The following is a 22,930-nucleotide window of genomic DNA, read 5'->3' as shown; positions in this document are numbered from 1 at the left end:
GGCATTCGTTGTCGCGTCGCAAAGGCCACACGTACAAATATTGGGGTCTCGCTTAATAGCCGCCGGGTAGTTAGTGTGTGTGGACCGATCCACAAGTCGTTCAAGGATCGCCGTCCGTCTACAATAAACCCGGAGATGCTCTTTAAACTTAATTAAAGTCGGGTTTTATCTTTTAGTAGGAAGATAGTCAATGTGGCGAGCAAATAGTCTTAACTTGCCATCTCGTACGCTACAACCTAGCATACGCGGATACGATTGGTTCCGGATACCGTGTGTACGAACACATCACATCTCGCGAGTCGCGACAAAGTCAAGCGTCTGCGCCACTGTGTAGTAGTTTAATGAGATAAGGTTAGGTTTAAAACTCGATCCGCTTCATCGGGAGGGCATTGTTAATGTATTTAAGGTTGTGCAGGTCAAGGGGTAACATCCCGGCTTCTTTGCACCCGACCGGGCCGCTTTTTTCGGGACGAAAGGGGCGTTCGGTTAGCGGAACCCCCGAATTAGCATAATCTGTGCACAACTCGTGTATAATTTCACGCGTCCCGTCCCAGATCGGATCACCAAATTTGCGTCAGAGAACCAGCCACGCCTTTCGTTCTACATAAGTAGATTAGTCTCTGCAACTTTTCTGCAACTACATTCAACACCTTTCCTCTCTGGCAATCACTTCATCATTTTCCAAATCCTTCCTTTATTGTCGCTGATTCTGCTTTTTAAAGCAGCCTTGAATCAAGCGCGATGGATCGTCGCTCATCCGTCGCGACTGCAAGTACTGCTGATAAATCAGCTATAACGCAGCTTGGAGTATCCGACAATCCTTTCCTTACTACTCCGACCACCGGGAAAGAGAATAAGAAGCCAAAAAAAGTCTTGCCTGACTGGCTGAATCACTTCAATGCGCGAGACCTTAAGACTCTATTCAAATGCTCGATCGCGGTTTGGATAGCGGCTGTGCTGATGTTTATCAACCCCGTTCTAAAGAGCTACGGCCAGGCTGTATTCTTTGGCCCGTAAGTGTTAACTCGTCACTGGCTTCCACTTTGTTATTAACCTCCTTCTAGAATTCTCTTACTCATCATTCCGCCTACCGGTGTTGTATTCATTTCTGTCTTGGGTGGCATCTCCGCAGTCCTTGGAATGGCAATTGGGTGGGCATGGGGTGTTATCACTATGAAAGCTGCACTCGCGACAAGATCATCAGCAGAAACTAAAGCGAGAATTGCAGAGATGGGTGCTCTAGCAGCTAGAAATTCTCCCAACCCTACGTCAGCATTGGCGGTAAAGAGCTACGCCAAACAGCTCATCTACAGCGGCTTCATGCTTGACACTCGAGTCGTGGTCACGTACTTTTGCATGCTAGGCCTGTTTATATACTTTATGGTAAGCATTTGTCCCCGTCAAGATCATGCCTGCAGCCGATAACCAATTCTGAAAATAGGCTCGGATAAAAGCAGCGGTCCCGAAACTGGCTTTAACCCAGCTCTTCGCGATTATTGTCGCAGACATCTTCTTGGTTATCGGGCCTCTGCTGCCAAGTTTTATGGGCACTATCCCTGCAACTATAATCAAACCTGCGGCCACAGCGATAGGAATCGGACTTGCTTGCAACATTCTGTTCTTCCCCGAGTCGACGTCTCATATCTGTCTTCGACAAATTGAAGACATCATCGCACCCTTAAAGGATTTCCTGGAGGCTTACGGCGCGTTTTTAGAACACCGCGGAGATGTTCAACTGGATAAACAGCACATTCCAAGGATTAGACGGAGCATACTCAAAGACTTCAAAGCCCTACAGGCAAACTTGGTATTCCTTCCGCTCGACCTTTCTTTTGGATACTGGAATGCCGAAGACATTGAGGCTCTGGGAGGTCCTCTGAAAGAAATCATTGCCGGTTTTCTAGGCATGTTGATCTTCGCTGACTCACATTCGGAGTCTCGCGCGGAGCAGTTCTCTGTAACTCCCCAAGGAGCGGATAATCCGATTGAGAAGGTGACCAGCCATACGGGTTCCAGGAACCAAACAATCATGCAGCTGCTCGATCCTCATGATAGGCAAGACAACAGAGAAGTAGATGAGCCACTTCGTCACAGCCTGAAAGCTTTGCACGAATCTTCGCATCCGCTCCTTTCCACCTTGATGGACACTGTCAGTGCTATCCTTGAAGGAACGCATAATGCAAACAGCAGAAGATGGTTCGGGCGCCTGACAGCTGACGCGCAAGCTGAAATGCGCAACCGACACCAAGCTACTCTCAACCGGCTTCGCGATCAACTCGAAAAGTTCTCAAACTCGAATACGGATCTTCTGCTCACTACTTATGGATACTTGTTCGACAAGGAAGGGACGCTCAAAGATGAAACCGATGCAACTGCGGGTCACGCTGAAGCATTCTTGAAATGTTTAACATATGAGGAACGACTGCACACTTTTGGCGCATCCCTCGAAGCCATGCTCGCAAAGGTCGTCATCCTTGAAGAACATAGGACAAAGAGTCAGTTTTGGCCGTCTACGAAAATACGCAAAGCCACCTCCTGGATATTCGGTAGCGACCCAGTTTCTCCAATCGCAGACCTCAGCGCTGCTCTCGAGGTAGACGAAGAGAAGAAGCTGAATGAAAAGGATAATAAAAGCGAAGCAGAAACCCTTCTTGTTTCATTACGAGAGTGCCACCGCGGCAAGGTACGATCCAGTGGTGGAAAACTGGTCTTGGCCATTACCAAGTGGCTCGGCAATGAGAATGGAGCATATGCCCTTCGGTTTCTTATCGTGACGATTGCAATGGCACTTCCCGCAGTAATACCCAGCAGCGCGGGATTCTATTACAGGGAGAAAGGGATGTGGGGCCTCATCATGGCTCAGGTATGGTAAATTCGGTTTTTCGTTGAGTCAATATGCTAACCCACAACACAGACTGCACTCACCAAATATTCGTCCGAATACACGTATGGTGTTGTTTCCAAGATTTTGGGAACCTTGATTGGCGGTGTCGTTGGCATGGCTTGCTGGTATATCGGGGCAGGCTCCGGGTCTGGAAACCCATACGGCCTTGCTGCAATACTGGCTCCCGTGATTGTATGCTTGATGTGGGCCCGACTTTGGGGATCTCCCTTCATCTTACCTGGTTCAATGGTCATGGCATCAACATTTCTCTTAGTAGTTGGGTACAGTTGGGACGACACGTAAGTTGATTGAAGAACAGCTACATTTGCTTGCAATGACTGATTGTTCATGCAGGCATATACCTTCCTACGGTAATCCAGGAATCGGGTACTCTGTTTTCTGGCATCGGACAGTTCTCGTCTTGATTGGATTTGCCGCCGCAGCTATTGTCAACTTCCTTCCACGCCCTCCTTCATCGGCGCGTTACATCACCAAGTCTCTGTCACATTCTCTCCGCACGAACAGAGACTTCTTCGCTCTATTGCTCGCTGCGTGGTCTTCCGCTGACCGAGGCAAAAACATCGATGGTATTACCCAAGCAACCAAGACTTCGGCCATCGATACCGCCGAAACAATTGAAGCATTAGTCGGTCCTATCGCGTTGCTCAAGTTCGAAGTCTCTTCGAATGTCTTTGATTCAGAGACATTGATGCGCATTGCCCAAACGCACGCCAGGCTCAACGTGTCCCTTGCACATATGGGCATCTACACTTCTGACTTGCCCCCCACCCTCCGCAAGCGCTTCACTGATATAACCGGGGCCTTCAATGAAAGATGTGTTGGCGAAATAATGGGCATGATGTGCTTGATCGAGCAAACGATCAAAACTGGAGATCCTCTCCCTAGTGGAGCTCTACCGCGAGTGTCGGCGAGGTTTGCCAGAAGAATTGAGAAGAAAGAAACAGAGGCGCTGAGCACGGACATGATCCGCGAGAGCGGGTTCCGGCGATACTGCATTGCCATAGATGCCTTTTTGTCATTGTTGGCTGCTATCGACGACTTGGCCCAGGATGTTAAGAGCGCAGTTGGGGAGACTTACGGCGTCAATGCATCTGCTAATTTCGCCAACCTAGAGTAGCGGGCGGTTACCAAGGAAGTTGAAACGGTTTGAACTATAGATTTAGTAGAGCTTCTTTACAATTTAGCCGTCGTTTTTCTGTCAGTGTCTAGATTATACAAATATACATTTGAAAATCAGATTTCTAAGTAAAAGCGCTATAAAACTACTTTCTCAACTTAACCCCGTTCAGCATCCACTCAAAGCCAGCGGTAGTATTCCCCGCAACAGTTTTGGACACTTCAAGGTCCGGAAAGAAATACCAGAACGTGTGCGGCAGACCGGGATAGATAGTCAGCTTTGTACGAACGTTGTACTCCGTTCTGAGCACCTTCTCATAAAGCAAACCCTCGTCACGTAACGGATCAAGTCCTACCAATGGCATTGTTAACATGGAAAGTCCGTACAATAGCATTTTCACCATGGGATTACTTACCACAGATCTGGAAATGGATCGGAGGAAGGCCATGATGACCAGTGGGCCAGTTGAAACAATTGAAAAGCGGAGAGTTCTGGTCTGGTTTATAGTGACCTATCATAGCGAGGCAGTCAGTGATTCCGATCCGCAAAATGTTGAGCACATCATCATGAATACATACCAACGAGATAGCTCAAATAGTTCCCGCTTAGAACAGGTGCATCGTTGTTTTGAGTCCGGCTCTGATATTCCGCTTTGTACTTGTCGGGTACCATTTCGGGCGACAAGACAACAGGGGCCGAAGCAGAGACACCGGTGATCGGAGGGTTGAGCTTTCGGTCGCGTGCCAACAATGCGATAACGATGGCAATGTTGGCTCCAGCGGATTCACCGTGGACGAGGAATCCTTGAGATGGGCTGGCTCGAAGTTGGGATGAATTGTTCGCAATCTAAATAACCTTTAGCAAAAGAGACCACACTGTGCCAATAATGAGGTGTTATACCCATTCCAGTGCATCCCAGGAATCATTGATTGGTGTTGGAAATGGGTGCTCAGGAGCCACTCGGTAGTCTACACTGAGGCAGACGGCACCGAAGTGCTGGACTGCATTCACGCTGTCGAATAGGTTATTTATCAGTCGGGACTCAAACTCACTGTATAATATAATGCATCGTAAGGACAATAAAACAACGCTCACCAACTCAATTCATCTGTTTCTGGAGTGCCCAAACACCATCCACCACCGTGGTAACAAACAAGGAGCGGGCTACCTCCTTTCGGAGCAGCGATTGGTTGGTAAAGTAGCGCAGGAATGGTGGAGCCGTCCCGAACCGGGATTTGTATAATGCTCTTCTCCACGTTCTCCATGTTCTCTGGAGCAGTCACACCGGCGGTGTTTAGGACGGGCTGCATTGAGCGGATTACAGAAATTGGAATTGTAGGATCACCAAAACTCGGCAGAGGCCCTATCTCGTCGTAACGCTGTCGTTTTGTAAGTTTGTTTCTTTAAGCTATTTATACATAATCTCAACGTACAGCTTTGTATTCCGGGTTAGGGATGGAAAGATCTGTCCAGTTTAGTGCCGACATGATGATGTTTTGCACAAGTGTTGATTGAGGATGTAATGGAAAGTAAGGGTGTTGGGTGAGCTGCTCTTTTAAAAGCCGAGGGGAATTGGGGCGGTCCGCGGAGTACGCGGAATAAGTGGAACCGGCCAAACAGCCATTTACCATAAACGGACATCACCGCTCAGCGATCCCCAACATCCCCGCCAATCAGAGCGCGCAAGGACCCACACAGCATGCTCTAATTGGTGTGGTTCCATCTTCGCTAAACGGTGAGGTTCGTTTATGGTAAAAGGAAGTTATGCTCTGATTGGTCGACTTCGCTTTACGCGGGGAATGTTATCCAGCAATCAGCAAAATGCCGATCATTGTCTGAAACAAAGCAAAAAGCCACTGTGCCACTGAAAGGTTAAGTTCCCGAGCGCCCGCTTCACTACGTAAATCTCGGGATTCTCAGTGCTACACTAAAAACCTACAAGTTGAGACCCCGCTCGGGAGCAGCAGTTACTCAAACTGCCTACCATAAGCCTCGCGATCGAAGTCATCCTCATCATCATCCCTCACAGTCAGAGCCCTCATCCTCCCTCGCAACGTGAGTATCCGTAAGGTCTCTCTCGCAGTCGGGTCCATGGACGCTCAATCCCCACCGATGGATCTCATGCACCCAGCAAACAAGCGCGCACATGCCCTCGGCAGTCCTACACGAGGCTTGGTAGAGCCTGTACATACGACAGCCCGTCCAGACGTCGACGTAGTCTTCGGACTCAGGTTCATCCGCTTCAAGGCACCAGACCTCAAAGCCGGACCCCACGAACGTGATGCCGTAGTGGCGAAGCGGGGCCTCGGTCGGGCAAGTCGTCGCGCACGCTTCGCGGAGTTTGTGCCGGTTGTACAGCTCAAGGGCTGCGGCGGCAGCGACCTTGTTCCTGGCCTGGCGGGTGCAGTTATCGGCCGCTTCGATGCCAATGGTCAGGTAAGGGTAGAGGATGCGGCCGTCGCGGACGTGGGCGGTGGTCGTGTTGCGGGTGTCAGGACTGAAGCTTTGCATGGTAAGCCAGTACGAGCAATCGGGTTGGACGTTAAAGTTGAAGTGCTTATGGAGCATGTTGGTGTCGACGACGGGGGGTGCGCGCCAGAGATTGCCCTCCGGACGAATGTCGAGGTCGACCATGCGCTCAGTCATCCATGAAGGCGTGTCTGGTAAACGACCTTCGCATCTGCGTGCCTCTCCCTTGAAGGTCTCGAGCACGTACAAGACGTACTCCGCTTTGCAGTATTCGAACGTTTCCATGGTTTCGTATTCGTCCATGACTGTCTTCGTGAATCCTTCGTCTCCTTCCAGCCATATCGTCGTGTTCTCCAATCTCTTTATGCTTCTGTAGTAGGCTGAAACCTTGGTACCCGGTGGATCCGTACCGAAGTGATCGAAAGGGTTTACAGAATCTTGCTTGTCGTCAATCCAGATGCCGCGAGGATTCAGTACCGTGGTCTCGAAGTCCGAATCAGTGATACTGGCGGGCTGTGGGTCGAGGGCACTGGTGTACTCCGTTGAAGGCTCTTCCGAGGATGATGTAGTCCTGGTGACTGGTGATTCTGTACCAAAGTGGTCGAAAGGACTTACGAATTCATGGACGTCGTCAATCTGAATGCTACAGACGTTCAATACCTTGGTTTCGAAGTTTGGATTCGCGACATCGATATGGTGTGGGCCGTCGTTAGCACCGACGTCTTCCGCTGGAAGCGTGTTCTCGATTCCAGTAGATGAGCCCTTCTCCGTAAGGACTTGCTTCGTCTCAGCGAGTATGCTCTCTGACACGCGCACCGCCGTAGCCGGATCCTTCAGAAATGCACTCTTGGCCAACGACGTGCTTGCCGCGATCACACCCTTAGTAACCGGGCCAGTCTTCGCTGCCGACGTGCCCTCATTCGAAGTAGCGATGGTCTCTAAGCCGTTCGCGAATCGTGTCCGTAAAGCATCTCTGTCCGCCTTCCAGCGGCGAAGAGCATTCGTAGCGCGGACCCTGTAGCGCAAAGAGCTTCTGCCAACGAGGCTTTGCGCTCTGCCAACGAGGCCTCTCGGACGGGCGACGTATGCGAATGAAGTCGTCAGGCGCACCCCGATGGGCAGGTTGCTGGCTTTGATGCTGATCTTCATGGCGTGTCGCGTGGGGTTGTAGGTTGCGAAGAGGAGGGAGAATTTATAGATAGCGGGATGGGTGTGTTAATGGAGAACACTACTGACGTATGTGGTCCATGTTTGGTTTAACTTGTGGTAGAAGGCTGGGAGAGATGAGTGAATGAATGGATCGGAGGACTTAACACTAACCGCAAAGCCTCGATTAGGCGAAACGAGAACAAAGGAGCTAGAAACTTACCACCGCCCAAAGCGCCTCACGAACTACACATATACGACCAATCCAGCCAGTCCATCCAGTCCAGCCGATCCGGCCCGCCAACCGGCATCTCCAGCCCCAGCTCCCCCTCTCCCTCCGAATCGCCCTCTCCCGACCGCAACTCCATCAGATCACTCTGCACCGCAGCATCAATCTCCCAGTCCGCCATCGCGGAAAACAACAACGACGGAGGCTCTGCCCTCGGCGCAGGCACCCACTCACGCACCTCAGTCCCCCACCCCGAGCTCAAGAAATCCGTCTCCCTCCCGTCCGGCGCACGCTTCTCCGTCCGCGTCACACGCAGCACATCCCCTCCCCTCCCCCCTCCCCGTCCCAACACCCCCCAAATCCGCCCACCCAGCAAGCCAGCAACGCCCCTCCGCCGCCCCACCCCCTCTCCAGTCCCACCGATGCGCTCCAGCGCCCCCGCCGTCTCCTCTACCAACCGCCTCACGCTGCCCTTCAGTCCCACGCTCACGCCCACGCCCAGCGCACACAGCCGCAGTGTGAAGCACGCCGCAAACGCGACCATGATCGCCGTGTTATTCGGCATCGACGCCAGCTCTTTCTCTCCACGCACAGCAGCGCGCATGACGTTGAGCGCGGCGGCGAGGCCAGCCGCCCGGAAGAAACGACGGACGGGTGGGGAGGCCGTGGGGTGGTTTATTACGCTGCTGTAAGTTGAGAGGCGGGTGTGCGAGACGAGGATCTGGACGTAGGGCGGGAGGGCGTAGGACGGTGTTGCTGTGGTGGTTTGGTTAGTGGTGGGGTGGGTGACGGAGATGGGGTGGAGATGGGAACTAGACATACGTTGTTGCGCGTACGCCCAGATGCGGTGCCATTGGTTGAAGAAGTTTTCGATTGTGATTTTTATCCTGGGCCAGTTAGGAAGTGTGGCATAAACGTGTGTGGGTGGAGTCACGCACCTTTCGACCGTATCTGAGGACGAGTTTACGCCTGGGATGAAGGTGTCGCAACTCAACTTGATGCTTGTGATAAGGACGTCCTGGAAATTAGAGCAATGACTGAAATGATTGTCTTTTTGAAACTCACAAGGTCTCGCCTCATTACCGCAATCGAAACGATTGAGCTGTCCCAGACGTCGGCAATGTCGGAAATGTGCCAGGTATCGCATCTTTGTACGAGGAAGGTTACGGGCACTACAGGAACGCGTCCCCGCGCCAAGCAGACGCTTTTACGTATTAGCAATGTAGTCGTGTAAGCAGTGAGGCAGCCATACCCTCTATCCAGAACGAACAACGATAGCCACGTCCTTTCTCGTCGTCGTAAAAGCTTTCGACCTATCGCAGAAGATGGTTCCACGGACTCGAAACCATCGAGGGCGAGTGCCTTCTTCGCATCTATGCAGTCAGATCCCGAGCCTCTCTGTAGGTTCGCGTTAAATGTGTTGTTCGGGGAGGGATTGACGGTCTTGTGCAACGAGAGATCAATTGCAATAGTCAATGCAGAGGCTAGGTACGCGCAGGTCTCATCATCTGCAATGTGTTCACCAAAGGATAGCCATGGAACGTTGACCATGAACGCAAGAACAACCTCGACGGATCGGTAGCGTTCCACCATCGCTTTGTGCGCGAGGGTTCTGCAATGAGCGGAGAGCCGCTTTGAAATTGCGTCGGCTGACGGGATGAAAAGAGCCGCAGCAGCTAAAATTGAGACGAAAAGAAAGGACGACCTCCCTTGTACAAAAGACAAAGTATGTATGCTTCGGTCGAGTCCCCATCTCGTGTGTGCCAAGTGTGTGTAGAAGCTGCCTCGAGTCAGGAAGAGACGTCAAAGAAAGTGGCAGTACACCTACTACTCAAATAGTTCTTCGGCCTCGGCTTGTGTGACGAGCCCCAGCTCTATCGGATCCATATCAGGCCCAACGTCAAGTTTGGGCTTCAAGGGCCGAAAGAAACCCTGTCCAGCATCGTTATTTCGATTGACATCCTGTTGGGTTAGTCTCGAGCGTGACAGGTCAGAAGCGTGGGCGAGTAACTGGAGCGGGTTTTCCGCATCGTTCAACGGAAAATCGACCGGCGTAGGGCCAGGCGTGTGAGAACCCAGAGAAGATATCTCGGAAGCCGCGTCATCTTGCGGTAGCTGGCTTTCGACGTGTGCGTCCGAAGACGTAGACAGATATTCACCCACGTCAAAAAACGTGTCGGCCTCCCGTGAAGGGCCAGCCAAGTCCTCCTGCTCGAGCGGCGGAAGATCCTTTACGGCAGACAAGACATCTCGGAGATGGAGAAGCTGCGGATCAGTCTCGTCGGCACTGATGCCGGCCTTCATCTGCTGAATGCATTGCTCGACCTGGTAGATGACCTTGTCGAGCCCAGTCCGTTTGCTGCGTTTGGCTGAGCACGCAGCCAGCCATCGAAGCACGCGTTGTTTCACTTACTTCTTCGTGCCCTTCTGCCTACCGATGTGATGGGACGTGATGACGCATTCGTCGCCTTTCTGGCGACACCGTCTGCAGGTCGCGTCTCCGAGCTCGCGATGGCATTTTGTCTTTGTTCTTCTGCAGGCCAGACAGGCAGCCTGCCTGCTACTGCTGCTACCGCTTCCGGAGTCTCCCATGATCGGCACCGAGGCGGGGAGACGGGGAGACGGGTACAGTGGCACGGTGGTCGTCGGTCGGGAGCAGACGGGAGGGCAGAGAATCCCCGCGAGCTTTGACTCAGCAGGCTCCTTTGCCGCGGCACGACAAGCCCTGGGGAAACCACAACACCAACACCAAACACACACTCATGGCACACATGCATCACCAAGGCCATCTCTCCGGCGGGTAATTGCCCGGCCCTTGTCGCACAACGCGCTCATTAGCCTACCTCATCCAATTGGCGTCACGCCCTTCGGCTCTCTCGGGCGCAGCACAGCCAGCGCTCAGACACGCACCGGAGCTACTTCTGGGGCCGAAGCCTCGTCGACGCGCGACGCCTTAAGACCAGCGACCAGCAGCCACCCGTCCCTGCCGCGCTCCACCACCTTCCCACACACCCCCAAACCCATCATGTCGAAACTCTCCGCTCCGCTCAAAGCGCTCATCCACGCGCCCTTTGCCCGGCCCGACGTCACCGCCGCCCCCAAGGCCATCCGCGCCGTCTACCAGTCGATAGCGAAAGATGCCGCGGCGCGGGACGTCGCGAAGCCGTGCTGGCTGACGATTGCGGTGCGCAGAAACGGCTCCCCTGCTTTTCCCTTACGCGACATAATCTGACAACCAATGCTACAGACAGCGACGACAATGACGCTCAACTCGCCCGCGTCGCTCAGCACGCTCTACGACGTCGCGAACACCTCCCCCTCAGCCTCAACAGAAGCAGAAGCGCTCCGCACAGCCGAGCACATGCGCGAAGTCGGACTCAAATGCATCTCCTTCAACGGCATCCCGCGGAGCATCAACAACCTGGGCATATTCCGGGCGTCACTCCCCGCCCACATCAGCGCAAGGCTCACAACGACACCCACGCGGGAGCCGAACGCGCAGAACATCGCCGCGATATCCGCGCGCGGCCGCGCCCTCTGGGACGACCTCTACCGCCCCTTTGAGGAGAAGCTGCTCGCCAAGCTGGGCGAGTCGCACCCAGACCTGCCCGTGCATATTCTGCACAGCCACTACAGCGCGCTTTTGTCGGACCCGGCGCCCACAGCCGAGGGGGAAGAAGAGGCACGGCCGCGCGCCGGCCGCGTCCTCACGTCTTTGATCGCGATAGCGTGCCTACGCGCGCAGACGGGCGTGGCGCCGCAGGTGGTGTCGCACGTGTTTGGGCTGCGCAAGGCGTTTGAGGCGGGGGCGGTGGCGAGCGCGGAGACGGCGCTGCCGGGCGCGAGGTGGTTGGCTAGTGATGAGGGGAGCGTGTGGGTGCTCGAGACTGTGGACCGTATTGTTAGGGCGTTTGGGGAGCCGAGTGGCTCGACGTTTGCGCCGGGGGTGGGGGCCAAGTTGTAGCTTTGATGGTGTGTGTGGACTGTAGATGGGTGGGTGGGTTCTTCGGTGTAGATGTTTAGAGATGAGAGATTTATAGTTTTATTTGTAAATAGTTCTTCTACATATGCAATTGCTTTCTCTATCACCTTGTTCAAACAATACCGAAATTCATAGTGTATGTGTCTAAGTAAATATCCACATGAAAGACCTCCTAAGGCAAGTCGTAAATAATCCCTATTTCCTCTATATGCTCTATTATAAATTTATAATGTATACATTACCCCCCAACCAAATTACCCTACCCTACCCTACTCCATAATCCTCAAATCCTTCGCAACCTCAAACTTTGCATCCGTCTTCGCCCTAACCTCCTCAACCTCGACGCCCGGCGCCAGCTCCGTAAGCTCGAGCTTGCCATTCGCGCGATCGACTTCAAACACGCACTGTTTGTCCGCTCGTCAGCAAGCTGTCCCGACGCCATCTCCAACAAGAAAAGAAAGGAAAAAAGAAAACGGAAAAAATGAATAGAAAGAAGGAAAGAATAACCACTCACCAAGTCAGTAATAATGGTGCTGACGACCTTCGCCCCGGTCAACGGCAGCGCGCACGACTGCACAATCTTTGCCGTCCCGTCTTTCGCGACGTGCTCGGTCGCGACGACGATCTTGGTGACGTCCGGGTTGGAGACGAGGTCGATGGCGCCGCCCATGCCTTTGAATGTCTGGTGTGTTTACTGCGTTAGCACTGCGTTCACCTCTCTCAAGACAGCTAGTTCAGCTCGATGAGCCAGAACGGCAACTCAACTCACCTTCCCCGGAATCATATAGTTGGCCAAGTCCCCGGCCGCGCTGACCTGCAGCGCCCCAAGAATAGACACGTCGACGTGCCCGCCGCGGATCATGCCGAAGCTCTCGGCGCTGTCGAACGTCGATGCACCGGGCACGAGCGTCACGGTTTCTTTGCCTGCGTTGATGAGGTCTGGGTCGAGCTCTGCTTCCGTCGGGTACGGGCCCATGCCTAGGATTCCGTTCTCCGACTGTATCCAGACCTTAGTAGTGGGGTCGAGGAACGATGGCGCGAGGGTCGGGATGCCCACGCCCAGGTTCACGTAGTACCCGCTCTTCAGCTCTTTGGCTGCGCGGCGGGCGATGCGCTCGCGCCGCGTTTGTGCTTCGCTCTTCTCGCCACTGACGCTCTTTGCGCCCGCCTCCTCCCGTACCTTGCGCACCTCGACCGCCTTCTCCGCCGTCGCAGGGACGATGCGGTCGACGTAGATACCCGGCAAATGCACCTCATCGCTGCGGATCGCACCGAGCGGCACAATCTCCTCGGCCTCGACGATCGTGAGTTTCGCCGCCTTGGCCATCAGCGGCGCAAACGACTTGGTCGTGTGCCTAAAGACGCAGTTGCCGGCCTCGTCGGCCTTCCACGCGCGCAGGACCGCCACATCGCCCGGCAGGGCCTGCTCGAGGACGTAGGTGCGGCCGTTGAAGTCGCGGGACTCGCGGGGCGTACCCATCTCGAGGACAGACTTGCCGGCGTCGCCGAGGCGGACGGGAATACCCCCCGTCTGGACCAGCGTGCCGACGCCCGTGGCGGTGTAGAAGGCGGGGACGCCGGCGCCGGCGGCGCGCAGGCGCTCGGCGATGGTGCCTTGGGGGCAGAGCTCGATGGCGACGCGGCCGGCGAGGTAGTCGGCTTCGAGCTTCTTGTTGTTGCCGAGGTAGGACATGACGAGGCGGGAGAGCTGGCCGGTGGAGGCGAGGAGGGCGAGGCCGTAGTTGTCTTTGCCGGCGTTGTTGCTGACGGCGGTGAGGGAGTGGAGGGAGGCGGGGCCGCGGCGGGCGAGGGCTTCGATTAAGGTTTCTGTCGATGGGAAAGGTGTTAGCGGTTTGGTTGAGGAAATGCGGGAGAGAGGGTTGGGCGTACGCGCTATCCCGCATAGCCCGAAGCCGGCGCTCAGCAGCGTGGAGCCGCTCTGGATGTCTGCGACGGCGGCGTCGGCGTCTTTGTACAGTTTCGACTCGCCGCGCTTGACGACTGGGGCGGTGGGTGCTTGCGCGTTTGGTCGTGCCGGGGTTGGCCGCGCATCTTTCTGGAAGTAGCGGCGCCCGGCGCGGACGTTGATGGTGAGGGGTCGCGCGGCGGCGAGGCGGGTCGAGGCGGCGAAGAGGGTGGAGGGGGTTCGGGTTGCGGCGCGCGTGGCGCTGCGCGAGAGGGTGAGAGACATTTTTGGAGGGACAGCGAGGGGGCAATGGGCGCGCAGTGAGTGGGATATTTGTTGACTCTCTCGGAGCTACATCTGGACGCCGAAGATGACGTCTAAAGCACTGGCCCTCAGCCCGCCGTTTCATCGCTCAGGTACCCCGTCCTCGGTCCTCACTCCACTCAACTTCACCTCAGTGCCCACAAGCCCTTTCCTTCCTCACGCCTCACCGCCCCCCACAATCTGCGACCGATGATAAAAACACGGCCCCTCGCTCAGCACCTCATGCGGCGGCACCCTCGCGTCCAAAAACGGCAAAAACAGCGAAATGGTCGTCTCGTCGGACGGGAAGCGCGTGCGGTGCCCGGAGCCCGTCGTGTCCACCGCGACGATGAGGCCGTTTTCGCCGCCGAGGATCCAGGCCTCGTCGGCGCCGTGGGGGAGGGAGAGGTGCGCGAGGCCGGACGCGAAGCTGACGAAGCTATAAACATACACGCGCACATTAGTATGTAAGGTAGGTATTTCGCCGTCTTCACGGGACACGCACGCAGGCACGGGCGCATTATGCACCTGGCCGTCAAACCGCGGCGGGATGACGGCGAGCTCGGCCCCGCTGGCGACGTCGAGCCCGAAGCGCTGCGCGCCGATGATGCCGGGGGTTGTGGGCGCCTGCAGCGCGTCCGAGAAGCGCCAGCACTGCAGCGCCGAGTTGTTTTGCGCGTTGGTCACGATTGCCGTCGCGGTGAGGTAGGAGGGCGCGGTCGCGTTCTCTGCTGCGGCGGCGCCGGCAAGGAGGAGGGCTTGCAGGGAGGACTTCATGGTTGTGGTTGTGGTGGTGCGGGCGGATGAGTGCGCGTTATATACTCGGCGACTGCGTAGATGCATCTTCAGCTGGCGGGGTGGCAGGCTGCGCGCGTAGCCACGAAGCTCCGGAACGGGCTAGAGCGCCATGATGGCCGAGGTCGTACAGACGGCAACAGCATTTTCGTCGCAGCATGCAGCGCGTCAGTTATGGATTCTGAGGCTTGAACGCCTTTCCGGCCATCCGCTCCTCAAAAGACGGGAGAAGAGAAGCTCCGCGGTCGCGGACAGGTGTCGCGCCGGGGCCCGAGTAAGTACATACGTAGTCGGCGCAAACATCTTCGGCGTGCTAGATGCGTTCGCTAGGTCAGCTCTCATGTTTTTTCTTTTCCTTTTCCACAGCAGAGCGCCAACACGCCTTCCAAAGCCACCAACCAACCGACTCGATCTTCCCTTTCTATTTCTCTCCCCTTCACCCCCTTCTCCGTGAAAGCTCCCATAACTCCGGGCGCCGATCCACACGCTCGGACCACGCGTTTGCCAGCATGGCGACCCCGATGCGGTGGATGGCGGAGACGAGGTGGGGCTGCCCGGTGACAGGGTCTGCAAATTGGGAGGAGCGTTCGCTCAGACTGCGGTTACTAAGGGCACTGGTTTTGCGCGGCTGCTGTGTCAGCTCGTCTGTCGCGTTCGTGTGCGTGAGGGGGCGGTATGTGGTTGGTAGGTTGGGTGTGACTTCATACAATGACGACTGACGAGGCAGCTTCTGTAGATGTCAAGGAAATAGAATATCACCAGGTATGTACACTCTTCTGTTGACTATCCTCTGATCAGACCCAACAAAACAAAACATCAAGGTACGTAGTAACGTAGATCGGTAGAGTGTTGGATCTCGACTTCCGCCCAGCCGACGACCGACAGCATCTCCACAATACACAATACACAATACCTACCCCAACCGTTCAATGTTCGTGCTTCCGCTGCGTCAACACCGCACCAGCTGTACTGTACCAAGCAACCCTGGACCTAGGTAGGGGTGAAAAGACGGTGAGGTACTCCGTAGCCAACATTTCGATAGCCGTTGCGCGGTCTCGAACAACACGGAACCCGCAGGCAAGGCCAGGACAGCGGCACGCGTCAGGCCAATTCCGGGGCTTGCGGCAAGAAGCCGGCGGGGAATGATTCAGCGGGGCCGCGTTCCCAAGGCCCTCGTCCACCTAGCACGGTCCTCAACGGCAATTCTAGGTAGGCAACGACGTGCGTGCCGTGCCGTGCCGGTAAGTTGTCGGTTCAGGGGACGGCTTCCAGAACTGACGTCTGGAACCCCCGGTCTGCCGGGCAGCAACAACGGTCAGCGCTCGAGCCAGTGTGGGCCTATAGTTCCCCGCAGTTAATATGCGGCGCCGATCATGGCGGCTCGTGCCGGGTGCTGGCAGGCGCACTGACGCGCCGCCCACCTGCCGGAGCCCGGAGGTGGGTGTTGGGAGCGTGAATGGGGTGAAAGACTTACGTGGTGCAATCTCTTGCGCGTGGGATAAGAAGAGCAGTTTGGGCGCTTGAGGACGGGTTTGATAGCAGCAGCACCACCACTACCGCTACCACCTCTAAAGTCTCTCGTCTCCTTCATCAACGCTTTTCTTCATCAACACTCCTACCGCACCCACGACAATGAAGTTCTTCACCGCCGCCGCTGTCGCTGCCCTCGCTGCTTTCGCGACTGCGTACACCAACGACGACATGCCCGCCTGCGCTGTAAGTCTCCTTTTACGCACCTCCCACCTCCCATCTACCAAAGCCACAACCCCAAACCACCCCCCACTAACGCGCCCCCTTAAAACAGAAACCCTGCATCGCCAAGGCCTCGAAGCAGGTCGGCTGCGGCGAAGACGACATCCCCTGCCACTGCGACAAGCTGCAGGACCTGACGAGCAAGGCGGCCGACTGCGTCGTTAGTGGCTGCTCGGATGAGGACCTGATTAGTAAGTTTTCCCGCTACTGCTGCCTGGTTGGGGGGATAGGGAAAAGAAGGTGCGGTGCTAATGTGTTTGTGTGTTGTGACAGAGACGCAGCAGGTCTCGAAGGATGTTTGCAACTCGCAGTAGATGGAGTAGATGGTTGCGCGTGTTGTGGTGATGCTGGGGATGAAGATGTGGTGGTTAATCAAGTAATGTTAATTGTTGGGAGAATATGCAGTTGTTCTTCTGACTTGGTTGTAATGTATCGTGTTTGTGGTTTGTTGCTTTGGAGCAGGTTCGTAGCGTGCTTGAGTCGTTGTCGTTGATTGAGGGGAATCTGGGTGCGCTGTGAATAGGTTATGGGGAAATGGAGAAGGCTGGAAGAAGATTGAAAGAGATTACGTGGAAGAAAAGGAAGAGGACCAAGAAGAAAAAGAAAAAGAAGAAGTGAAGGAAAGAAAGAATAAGATGAAGACGAAGACAAAGAATGAAGAAGAGTAATGAAGAGGAACGAAGAAGAAGAAGAAGAGTATTATATAAGCAAGTACTAAGAAAAGAGTCGGTCTTTAGACTTCTTTTGTCAAGACTATTGAGGCTGCGTGGACTTACTGACGTGCTAACAGCCCGTAGGTACTTATATGCGTAGTCAGCTCAGTTAGTGTATCTTCTCAGCTTCGTTATTCGCAGCGACCTCTCTTCCAATCAACTCACTGTCGGGTTTTGATTTAGCCTATGTCACATCTACATGGCACTGAACACGCTGCAGACTCTGAACTGCGCCATGCATTAGTCGATCAGCATGGCGGTGGACATTGTGGATGCACTGGAGCGGGCGGGGTTGTTGAAATAGTAAATTTTAGCCGTATGACCTCTCAGGGCTTCCCTGGTGGTGGTGATGGTCAGGCCCACGAGCATATCATCGGTTTCCCCACCCTTTCCGGCCCCCTGATTTGCATAGCCATTAGCTTATTGTTCTGTTCAGCTGGGCGCATCGTCTCCGTGTTCCAACGGAGAAGAGCGTCCGTCCAGGCTTGCGGTCACCATCAGTACATACTACACCGTCTACACGTGTAGTTGTTTTCGTGCGCCACGATGAGCTTTCGATTACGCTACATTCAGCTGTTGCTGACGTGCATATCTATCCTTGCAGGGTCATTTGCGAACGGCAGCCTCCGGACACAAGCCTCATTATAAGTCGATGTCCATTAGAGCCAGCCACGACACACGCATAATCTCCAGTCAGTTTCTATTTATTATGGCAGGTGTGTTCACGTGTCTCCCAGCCCTAAGGCTTTGTTCGAGACCATTACGCAATTTTAGAGTGGTTCGGCCTCTGTGCAAGGCGGCGTACAATGGGGCGTACAATGGGGCGGTGTTCTAACTTCTAGGTCACAGCCATAGATAATGTGGAACTGGCGAAACCCTTGTTGAACCTAGTTTATTGGGAGGTGAGCTTTTGCTACGGCTGAAGTTGAATAGACTAGATTCTGATAGAAATGTGAACGTTATAGTTTGCCCCATTTTGCAATAAGGAATAAAACATTAAACAATGATCGATATAGCCCTAGTCAAAGCCTATTGTCCGTAACTGAATAGATTACTTGGCATTAAAAAATATACACAGAAAGAATAAAAAGAATCTGCTAATCAATAGGGACCGCCAGTGAACATAGGCTGTTTCTCACTATCCCTGATCAAGGTGTCTAGATCCTCTGGTTGGTCTTCATCTTGGTGATTCGTCAGGAAATGTCTCCTCGCCTCTGCATGCGTGTTTTTCCGAGTCGAGCATGAAGGGCAGAGGAAGTAAGTACAGTAGGTGAAACGGTTCCACCTTCCAGAGTCCTCGCGTATCCTGGCTCTTCTTAGGTCAACTAGTAGCTTCGCACATGCCGTGATTTGACTCTCTTCGTTGATAAGGAATTCTCGTACCACAGTTTCGATAATAGTTTTCGTAGATGGTTTACCAATACCAAGAGAGTCATGTTCTTTCCACTGATCGAGTTTCAAGCCCCCCACTTCGGGACCAACCTGGAATCGAAAATAAGGGCGGCTCCCCAGGCCCATCATTATTGACATTGTCAAGCTATTCTCGAAAACATCCGTCAGGTGCTCGACTGCTCGATGTATTTGGTCGGTGGTTTTTGCGATTCGGCGTGGCCGTAAGCGGCGCTTGACCTTATCAACTACGGGCTCTGGCTTAGAACCGGTTCCGACGCTCACTACGTGGTTGATTGTAAGGCGACGCGGTGCGCCCGATGTTGTTTTATTGTAACAACCTTCTTTGAGGTACACCTCGGTAAATCCAGTCACCGTTGGATTGTTGAATCCCAATCCTCCATCAGTGTATTCAATTCCTTCGATATCCATTCCATCGAGGTAGCTGTAAGCAGCGGATATCGCTCTGGCAACCTGCCATATATGATCTGTATTCGCTCGTCCAGGGTTGCGGATATGGAGACTGTAATCTTGGGGGACGTAGGAGTTGTCATAGGTTCGGAAGAGGTATGGTTTTTCGAGTAATGGTCCATTGATGGATTTCGCTATGACAATACTTATTACAAAGTTAGTGGATGACAGTTCCATCATGATAAGGACAAAAAGTCACTTACGTCTTGCAAAGGTCCTCTGGAGACTCATATTTGGAGAAAATGTCACGGTGCTGACTCTGTCGAGGTGTTCTCATTTCCACGATCTGCTTGATTTGAATTTCCAAACCTTTTGCGTTGTATTTTGGTCTGAGCAATATACGGAGTATCTTCTTCTTGGGTTTCTTGAAGACGTCTCTAGCCATGGCCGGATATAGGCTAATGCATTCTTCAATGCTCATACGTAGACGTCCGAGCATGATAGCGTTGAGCCTTCCGGGATTAGCACAAAATCCGCTTGGCGTTGAAAGATAGTGGGTCCTACCCTCCAGTGCTTGTCCCAATCATATAGTCGAAGTAGTGGCAGGGCAGAAAGCCATCAAGTCTTGGTGTCTGGGACACATTTGGTTTTATATTGGATGCCTCATTTGGGAGTGTTCCTGAAGCAGAAATCTGCTCACATGTCGGCGGGTCTCGTGGCAAGAAGCTTGAACTGTGTGGTCCGTCAAGATGTTCGCTCTCGATTCTGGCGATGGCTCTCATAAGTCCTTGCAGCACCAGAAGGCTTGCGTAACCTTTTACACCTCCACCATCTATAGTATGGTGAGCAGTTAAATGATTCAATCAAAGAAGTTATCGTACCGAACGAAAGAATTGTCCTTTCATTCCAATGGTTTATAGGACTACCTCCGACAGGCTGTCCATATTCATTTAGCGAATGAAATTGAGGTTTGATCTCATTTGCCATGTGTTGTTAGTTTTATTGTCTGACAATTACACCCCTTCCGAGAAATGAGAACTATTTATCTATGCCTTAAGCTCCCTGGTCCCTACCTATGATATTCAGTGCTAAAATGGGCTGTCTAAATTCCCTTTTATTATGCGTTTAATACTGCGCCTAGTGTTAAATTGCATATTAGTTTTCGTGAGGCAGAATTTGGGCGCAAGAAAATCTGCGTGGAAATAAGCGATATGAACAGTTGTGGCTTTTGGTAGAGAAAGCCTCATTCTGAAGCACAATTTCCGTGGACGGCTAACTACAGCTCTCCATAAACGTGATGCATTGCAGTGCGTAAATAAAAGTCTGCACCGCAAGGCTGTAGTTCAGCCAGACCATATTTATCTCTTAAATTGTAGTGGTGTAGCGTAAAAAGTCAGCAGATCCTAGGGATTTAAGAAGATAGGTCCATTTACAGGTCTCGTGAGCAGCCACACACTTGTCCTTTTCGTCTTGTCTTAGGGCGGAAATGGCTCCTGCTGACACGAGGTGACGTTAGCTATGTTATCGATTTTCCATAGGCTACAGACTATAGTGGCTTGCATATTTGGTCGGGGGTGGGGATCCTGATGATCCTGCAGCGACGGCGGTGGTGGCGGGGGCGGGAGCGCGGTCGGGATTCTGCAAGGCTTTGTGATACCTACCCAGACGTCAACATTGTCCGCCTTGTAAAAGCGAGTGATCACAGTTACATTGCAACCATATATAACCCGCGCGATCACTCACCATTTACCAAGGAATCCAACATCATAAAATCTATAATCGCTCAACTTATTTTCGTTCATATTCAATATCATTCCATCCAAGGTTGCATGGATCCCAAACCCCATGTTCCGGTAATCGACAGAGGTGTTCAAACTCTTGGTCCTGAGGACGAGCATAGTGGAGGGGCCTTGAACACAAGGATTTCGATCGAAGAGTCTGCTGAATATCCAAGCATAGATGATGCCAGCATCGCAAAAACTCGAAGTTGCAGTCCTAAATGGATACAGGCTGAACAGGGCCATCCAGACGATAATGCCTCTCCAGGGGCACTCAGACAACCTCACACCAGATCATCAAAAGTTATAGTCTACGACTCCGAAAAAGAAAAGCTCTACGTCAAAAGTCTAGATGAAGTGAGAAGTATGATTTCTAATATCCAATCCAATGAAACAAACAGGTTGCTAACATCTACCAGACTATCGAGCGATTGTTTTCAGGTTACCATCTCATAGAAGCAAAGCCGTCCACGTATATATCGGCAGTGTAACTGAAGTGGGACTTTCGGCCAACTATCGAGCCCGTATCACCACCAAGAAGCGGTTCTTCGATGGGCTTCAATACTACCAAACAATTCGGTTGGACCGCCTAAGTTGCCAAAGGAAATTACAGCTTCTATTTGGTCAAATAAAATGGCTTTTCGTTCTGATACCTAGCACTGAGTCCAACACATCATCAGAGAAAAGCTACTAGCCTGGGAATAGCGGAGCAAACCCATATAAGACCAATATTCTCGCAAAGGAGGTTTGGTAAATGTTATAGGCGTAACGGTTATTTAAGTTCCTTGACTGGGTGGACTTCCTATCTCAATTCCAACTACTTGATATTATTGTAGCGCGTGCGACAAGAGAGACCAGTTTGGCGAACCAAATGTATTTAACAAAGAGTATATAGCTCAACCACTCACTCAAAGCTATTAGCTAAATAGCAGTAGCGAATCCAATATACATTCAAATCAAGTTATCTAACTACCACTATGAATGCCGCACGTCTATATTATAATGACCCCCTTAAAAATGAGCAGAGAAGTCTACGTCCCTATAAAGAATTTTAAGAACAAATGAAGTCGACGATATCATCCGTACTCGCATTATACATTTGCAATAATGGGGATATCGAGAATAACGTTTCTTTTAGAAGATGTCGCAGGTCTTAGTTCTAACATCAGCTATACCCAAAGCAGCATCTAAATCAGCAAGCAACAGCTTCGAAAAACATGCAAAAACTTCTTTATGAATCGACATGCAGTTATAAGTAAGTCTACTTTCCCCCTACTCCAACAACTACGGTTCGCGCCCCCAATCACAGTTCTCCAGAAAAAAACCACAGTCCGTACCTACCGCGGTTACCTACCAGCCCAGCAAGGTACATAGCCTTCCGCTATAAAACCCAAAACTCCCACAAAGCAGCCACGCCACGCCAGCAACAGACCGCAAACAGAAAACGACGCCTCCATCCCCACCCACCCACTCACCCACCACCATGAAGCCGCACCTCTCCCTCTCCCTCCTCGCAAGCATCCCCCTTCTCCCCCACCACACCACACACGACCCAAAACCCCAACCCCAACCCCATCGTCGACCTCCCTTACGCCCGCTACGTCGGCATCACCGACATCCACGCCGGGATGCGCCACTTCCGCGGGCTGCGCTACGCCCACCCGCCCGTGGGGGAACATCGGTGGCGAAAACTGCGGCCGATTGCTGGGGCTGTGATGATGGAGGAGGGGGGGAAGAGCACGACGAAGACGGAGGAGACGAAGAAGGAAGAGAAGGAAGAGGGGAAGGAGGAGGAGGAGAGGGAGGAGGTAGGGATGCAGGACGCGACGACCCCAGCGCTGCTCTGCTACCAAGCGGAGCCGTACTCGCTGTGGGCGCGGGAGGCGGCGCCGGGGCAGGCGTACTGGAACCAGGAGCGGAAGCAGGGGGAGGACTGTTTGGTTATTAATATAATGGTGTAGGTGGAGGCTCAGACGCGGAGTATGGCGCGCGCGTATAGAAGATGGTGTTTGGGGCGGATGGCGGGCAGCACGCG

At 53.2% G+C, this 22,930-nt stretch overlaps 12 protein-coding genes across 12 annotated transcripts; 6 read left to right on the top strand and 6 right to left on the bottom strand.

Annotated features, from left to right (window-relative positions):
* Positions 1-741: 741 nt before the first annotated feature.
* Positions 742-4,022, top strand: K452DRAFT_349248 (uncharacterized protein; the record flags this gene model as incomplete). Its single annotated transcript, XM_033545587.1, has 6 exons — positions 742-772; positions 851-1,013; positions 1,065-1,383; positions 1,442-2,863; positions 2,915-3,183; positions 3,239-4,022. The coding sequence occupies 6 exons, from the start codon at positions 742-744 to the stop codon at positions 4,020-4,022; spliced, it is 2,988 nt and encodes a 995-aa protein (XP_033401574.1).
* Positions 4,023-4,167: 145 nt separating this feature from the next.
* Positions 4,168-5,287, bottom strand: K452DRAFT_221021 (uncharacterized protein; the record flags this gene model as incomplete). Its single annotated transcript, XM_033536493.1, has 5 exons — positions 4,168-4,373; positions 4,438-4,533; positions 4,601-4,868; positions 4,923-5,034; positions 5,118-5,287. The coding sequence occupies 5 exons, from the start codon at positions 5,285-5,287 to the stop codon at positions 4,168-4,170; spliced, it is 852 nt and encodes a 283-aa protein (XP_033401573.1).
* Positions 5,288-6,038: 751 nt separating this feature from the next.
* On the bottom strand, positions 6,039-7,640 carry K452DRAFT_295416 (uncharacterized protein; the record flags this gene model as incomplete). The annotated part of the gene is made up of 1 exon (XM_033541809.1): positions 6,039-7,640. The coding sequence occupies one exon, from the start codon at positions 7,638-7,640 to the stop codon at positions 6,039-6,041; it is 1,602 nt and encodes a 533-aa protein (XP_033401572.1).
* Positions 7,641-7,876: 236 nt separating this feature from the next.
* K452DRAFT_220757 (uncharacterized protein) lies at positions 7,877-10,458 on the bottom strand (the record flags this gene model as incomplete). The annotated part of the gene is made up of 8 exons (XM_033536476.1): positions 7,877-8,622; positions 8,689-8,753; positions 8,805-8,884; positions 8,932-9,070; positions 9,119-9,646; positions 9,695-10,047; positions 10,114-10,225; positions 10,280-10,458. 8 exons carry the CDS (start codon positions 10,456-10,458, stop codon positions 7,877-7,879), a joined length of 2,202 nt encoding a protein of 733 aa, XP_033401571.1.
* A 163-nt stretch (positions 10,459-10,621) lies between these two features.
* K452DRAFT_349245 (uncharacterized protein) lies at positions 10,622-11,933 on the top strand. Its single transcript, XM_033545586.1, has 2 exons — positions 10,622-11,050; positions 11,114-11,933. The coding sequence occupies exons 1-2, from the start codon at positions 10,892-10,894 to the stop codon at positions 11,828-11,830; spliced, it is 876 nt and encodes a 291-aa protein (XP_033401570.1). The 5' UTR covers positions 10,622-10,891; the 3' UTR covers positions 11,831-11,933.
* Positions 11,934-11,958: 25 nt separating this feature from the next.
* On the bottom strand, positions 11,959-14,045 carry K452DRAFT_284228 (uncharacterized protein). Its single transcript, XM_033539912.1, has 3 exons — positions 13,739-14,045; positions 12,618-13,675; positions 11,959-12,530 (listed from the first exon to the last, which is right to left on the bottom strand). Exons 1-3 carry the CDS (start codon positions 14,037-14,039, stop codon positions 12,132-12,134), a joined length of 1,758 nt encoding a protein of 585 aa, XP_033401569.1. The 5' UTR covers positions 14,040-14,045; the 3' UTR covers positions 11,959-12,131.
* A 22-nt stretch (positions 14,046-14,067) lies between these two features.
* On the bottom strand, positions 14,068-14,834 carry K452DRAFT_265228 (uncharacterized protein; the record flags this gene model as incomplete). Its single annotated transcript, XM_033538735.1, has 2 exons — positions 14,068-14,496; positions 14,563-14,834. The coding sequence occupies 2 exons, from the start codon at positions 14,832-14,834 to the stop codon at positions 14,235-14,237; spliced, it is 534 nt and encodes a 177-aa protein (XP_033401568.1). The 3' UTR covers positions 14,068-14,234.
* A 201-nt stretch (positions 14,835-15,035) lies between these two features.
* On the top strand, positions 15,036-15,820 carry K452DRAFT_126307 (uncharacterized protein). The gene is made up of 2 exons (XM_033535236.1): positions 15,036-15,614; positions 15,690-15,820. The coding sequence occupies exon 1, from the start codon at positions 15,170-15,172 to the stop codon at positions 15,569-15,571; it is 402 nt and encodes a 133-aa protein (XP_033401567.1). The 5' UTR covers positions 15,036-15,169; the 3' UTR covers positions 15,572-15,614; positions 15,690-15,820.
* A 664-nt stretch (positions 15,821-16,484) lies between these two features.
* On the top strand, positions 16,485-16,918 carry K452DRAFT_295410 (uncharacterized protein; the record flags this gene model as incomplete). The annotated part of the gene is made up of 3 exons (XM_033541808.1): positions 16,485-16,568; positions 16,657-16,795; positions 16,878-16,918. The coding sequence occupies 3 exons, from the start codon at positions 16,485-16,487 to the stop codon at positions 16,916-16,918; spliced, it is 264 nt and encodes an 87-aa protein (XP_033401566.1).
* Positions 16,919-18,418: 1,500 nt separating this feature from the next.
* Positions 18,419-20,104, bottom strand: K452DRAFT_305795 (uncharacterized protein; the record flags this gene model as incomplete). Its single annotated transcript, XM_033542926.1, has 4 exons — positions 18,419-19,322; positions 19,381-19,629; positions 19,682-19,949; positions 19,999-20,104. 4 exons carry the CDS (start codon positions 20,102-20,104, stop codon positions 18,419-18,421), a joined length of 1,527 nt encoding a protein of 508 aa, XP_033401565.1.
* Positions 20,105-20,921: 817 nt separating this feature from the next.
* On the top strand, positions 20,922-21,532 carry K452DRAFT_356205 (uncharacterized protein; the record flags this gene model as incomplete). The annotated part of the gene is made up of 2 exons (XM_033546027.1): positions 20,922-21,259; positions 21,315-21,532. Coding segments are annotated over exons 1-2 (531 nt in total), but the record flags the coding sequence as incomplete, so codon positions are not given.
* Positions 21,533-22,523: 991 nt separating this feature from the next.
* On the top strand, positions 22,524-22,856 carry K452DRAFT_295408 (uncharacterized protein; the record flags this gene model as incomplete). The annotated part of the gene is made up of 1 exon (XM_033541807.1): positions 22,524-22,856. The coding sequence occupies one exon, from the start codon at positions 22,524-22,526 to the stop codon at positions 22,854-22,856; it is 333 nt and encodes a 110-aa protein (XP_033401563.1).
* Between the last annotated feature and the right edge of the window lie 74 nt (positions 22,857-22,930).

The sequence above is a fragment of the Aplosporella prunicola genome (assembly GCF_010093885.1).
Source record: "Aplosporella prunicola CBS 121167 unplaced genomic scaffold K452scaffold_4, whole genome shotgun sequence".
Classification (NCBI taxonomy): Eukaryota; Fungi; Ascomycota; class Dothideomycetes; order Botryosphaeriales; family Aplosporellaceae; genus Aplosporella; species Aplosporella prunicola.
The sequence above is the reverse complement of the archived record's forward strand: the minus strand, read 5'-3'. Positions and strand labels throughout refer to the sequence as shown.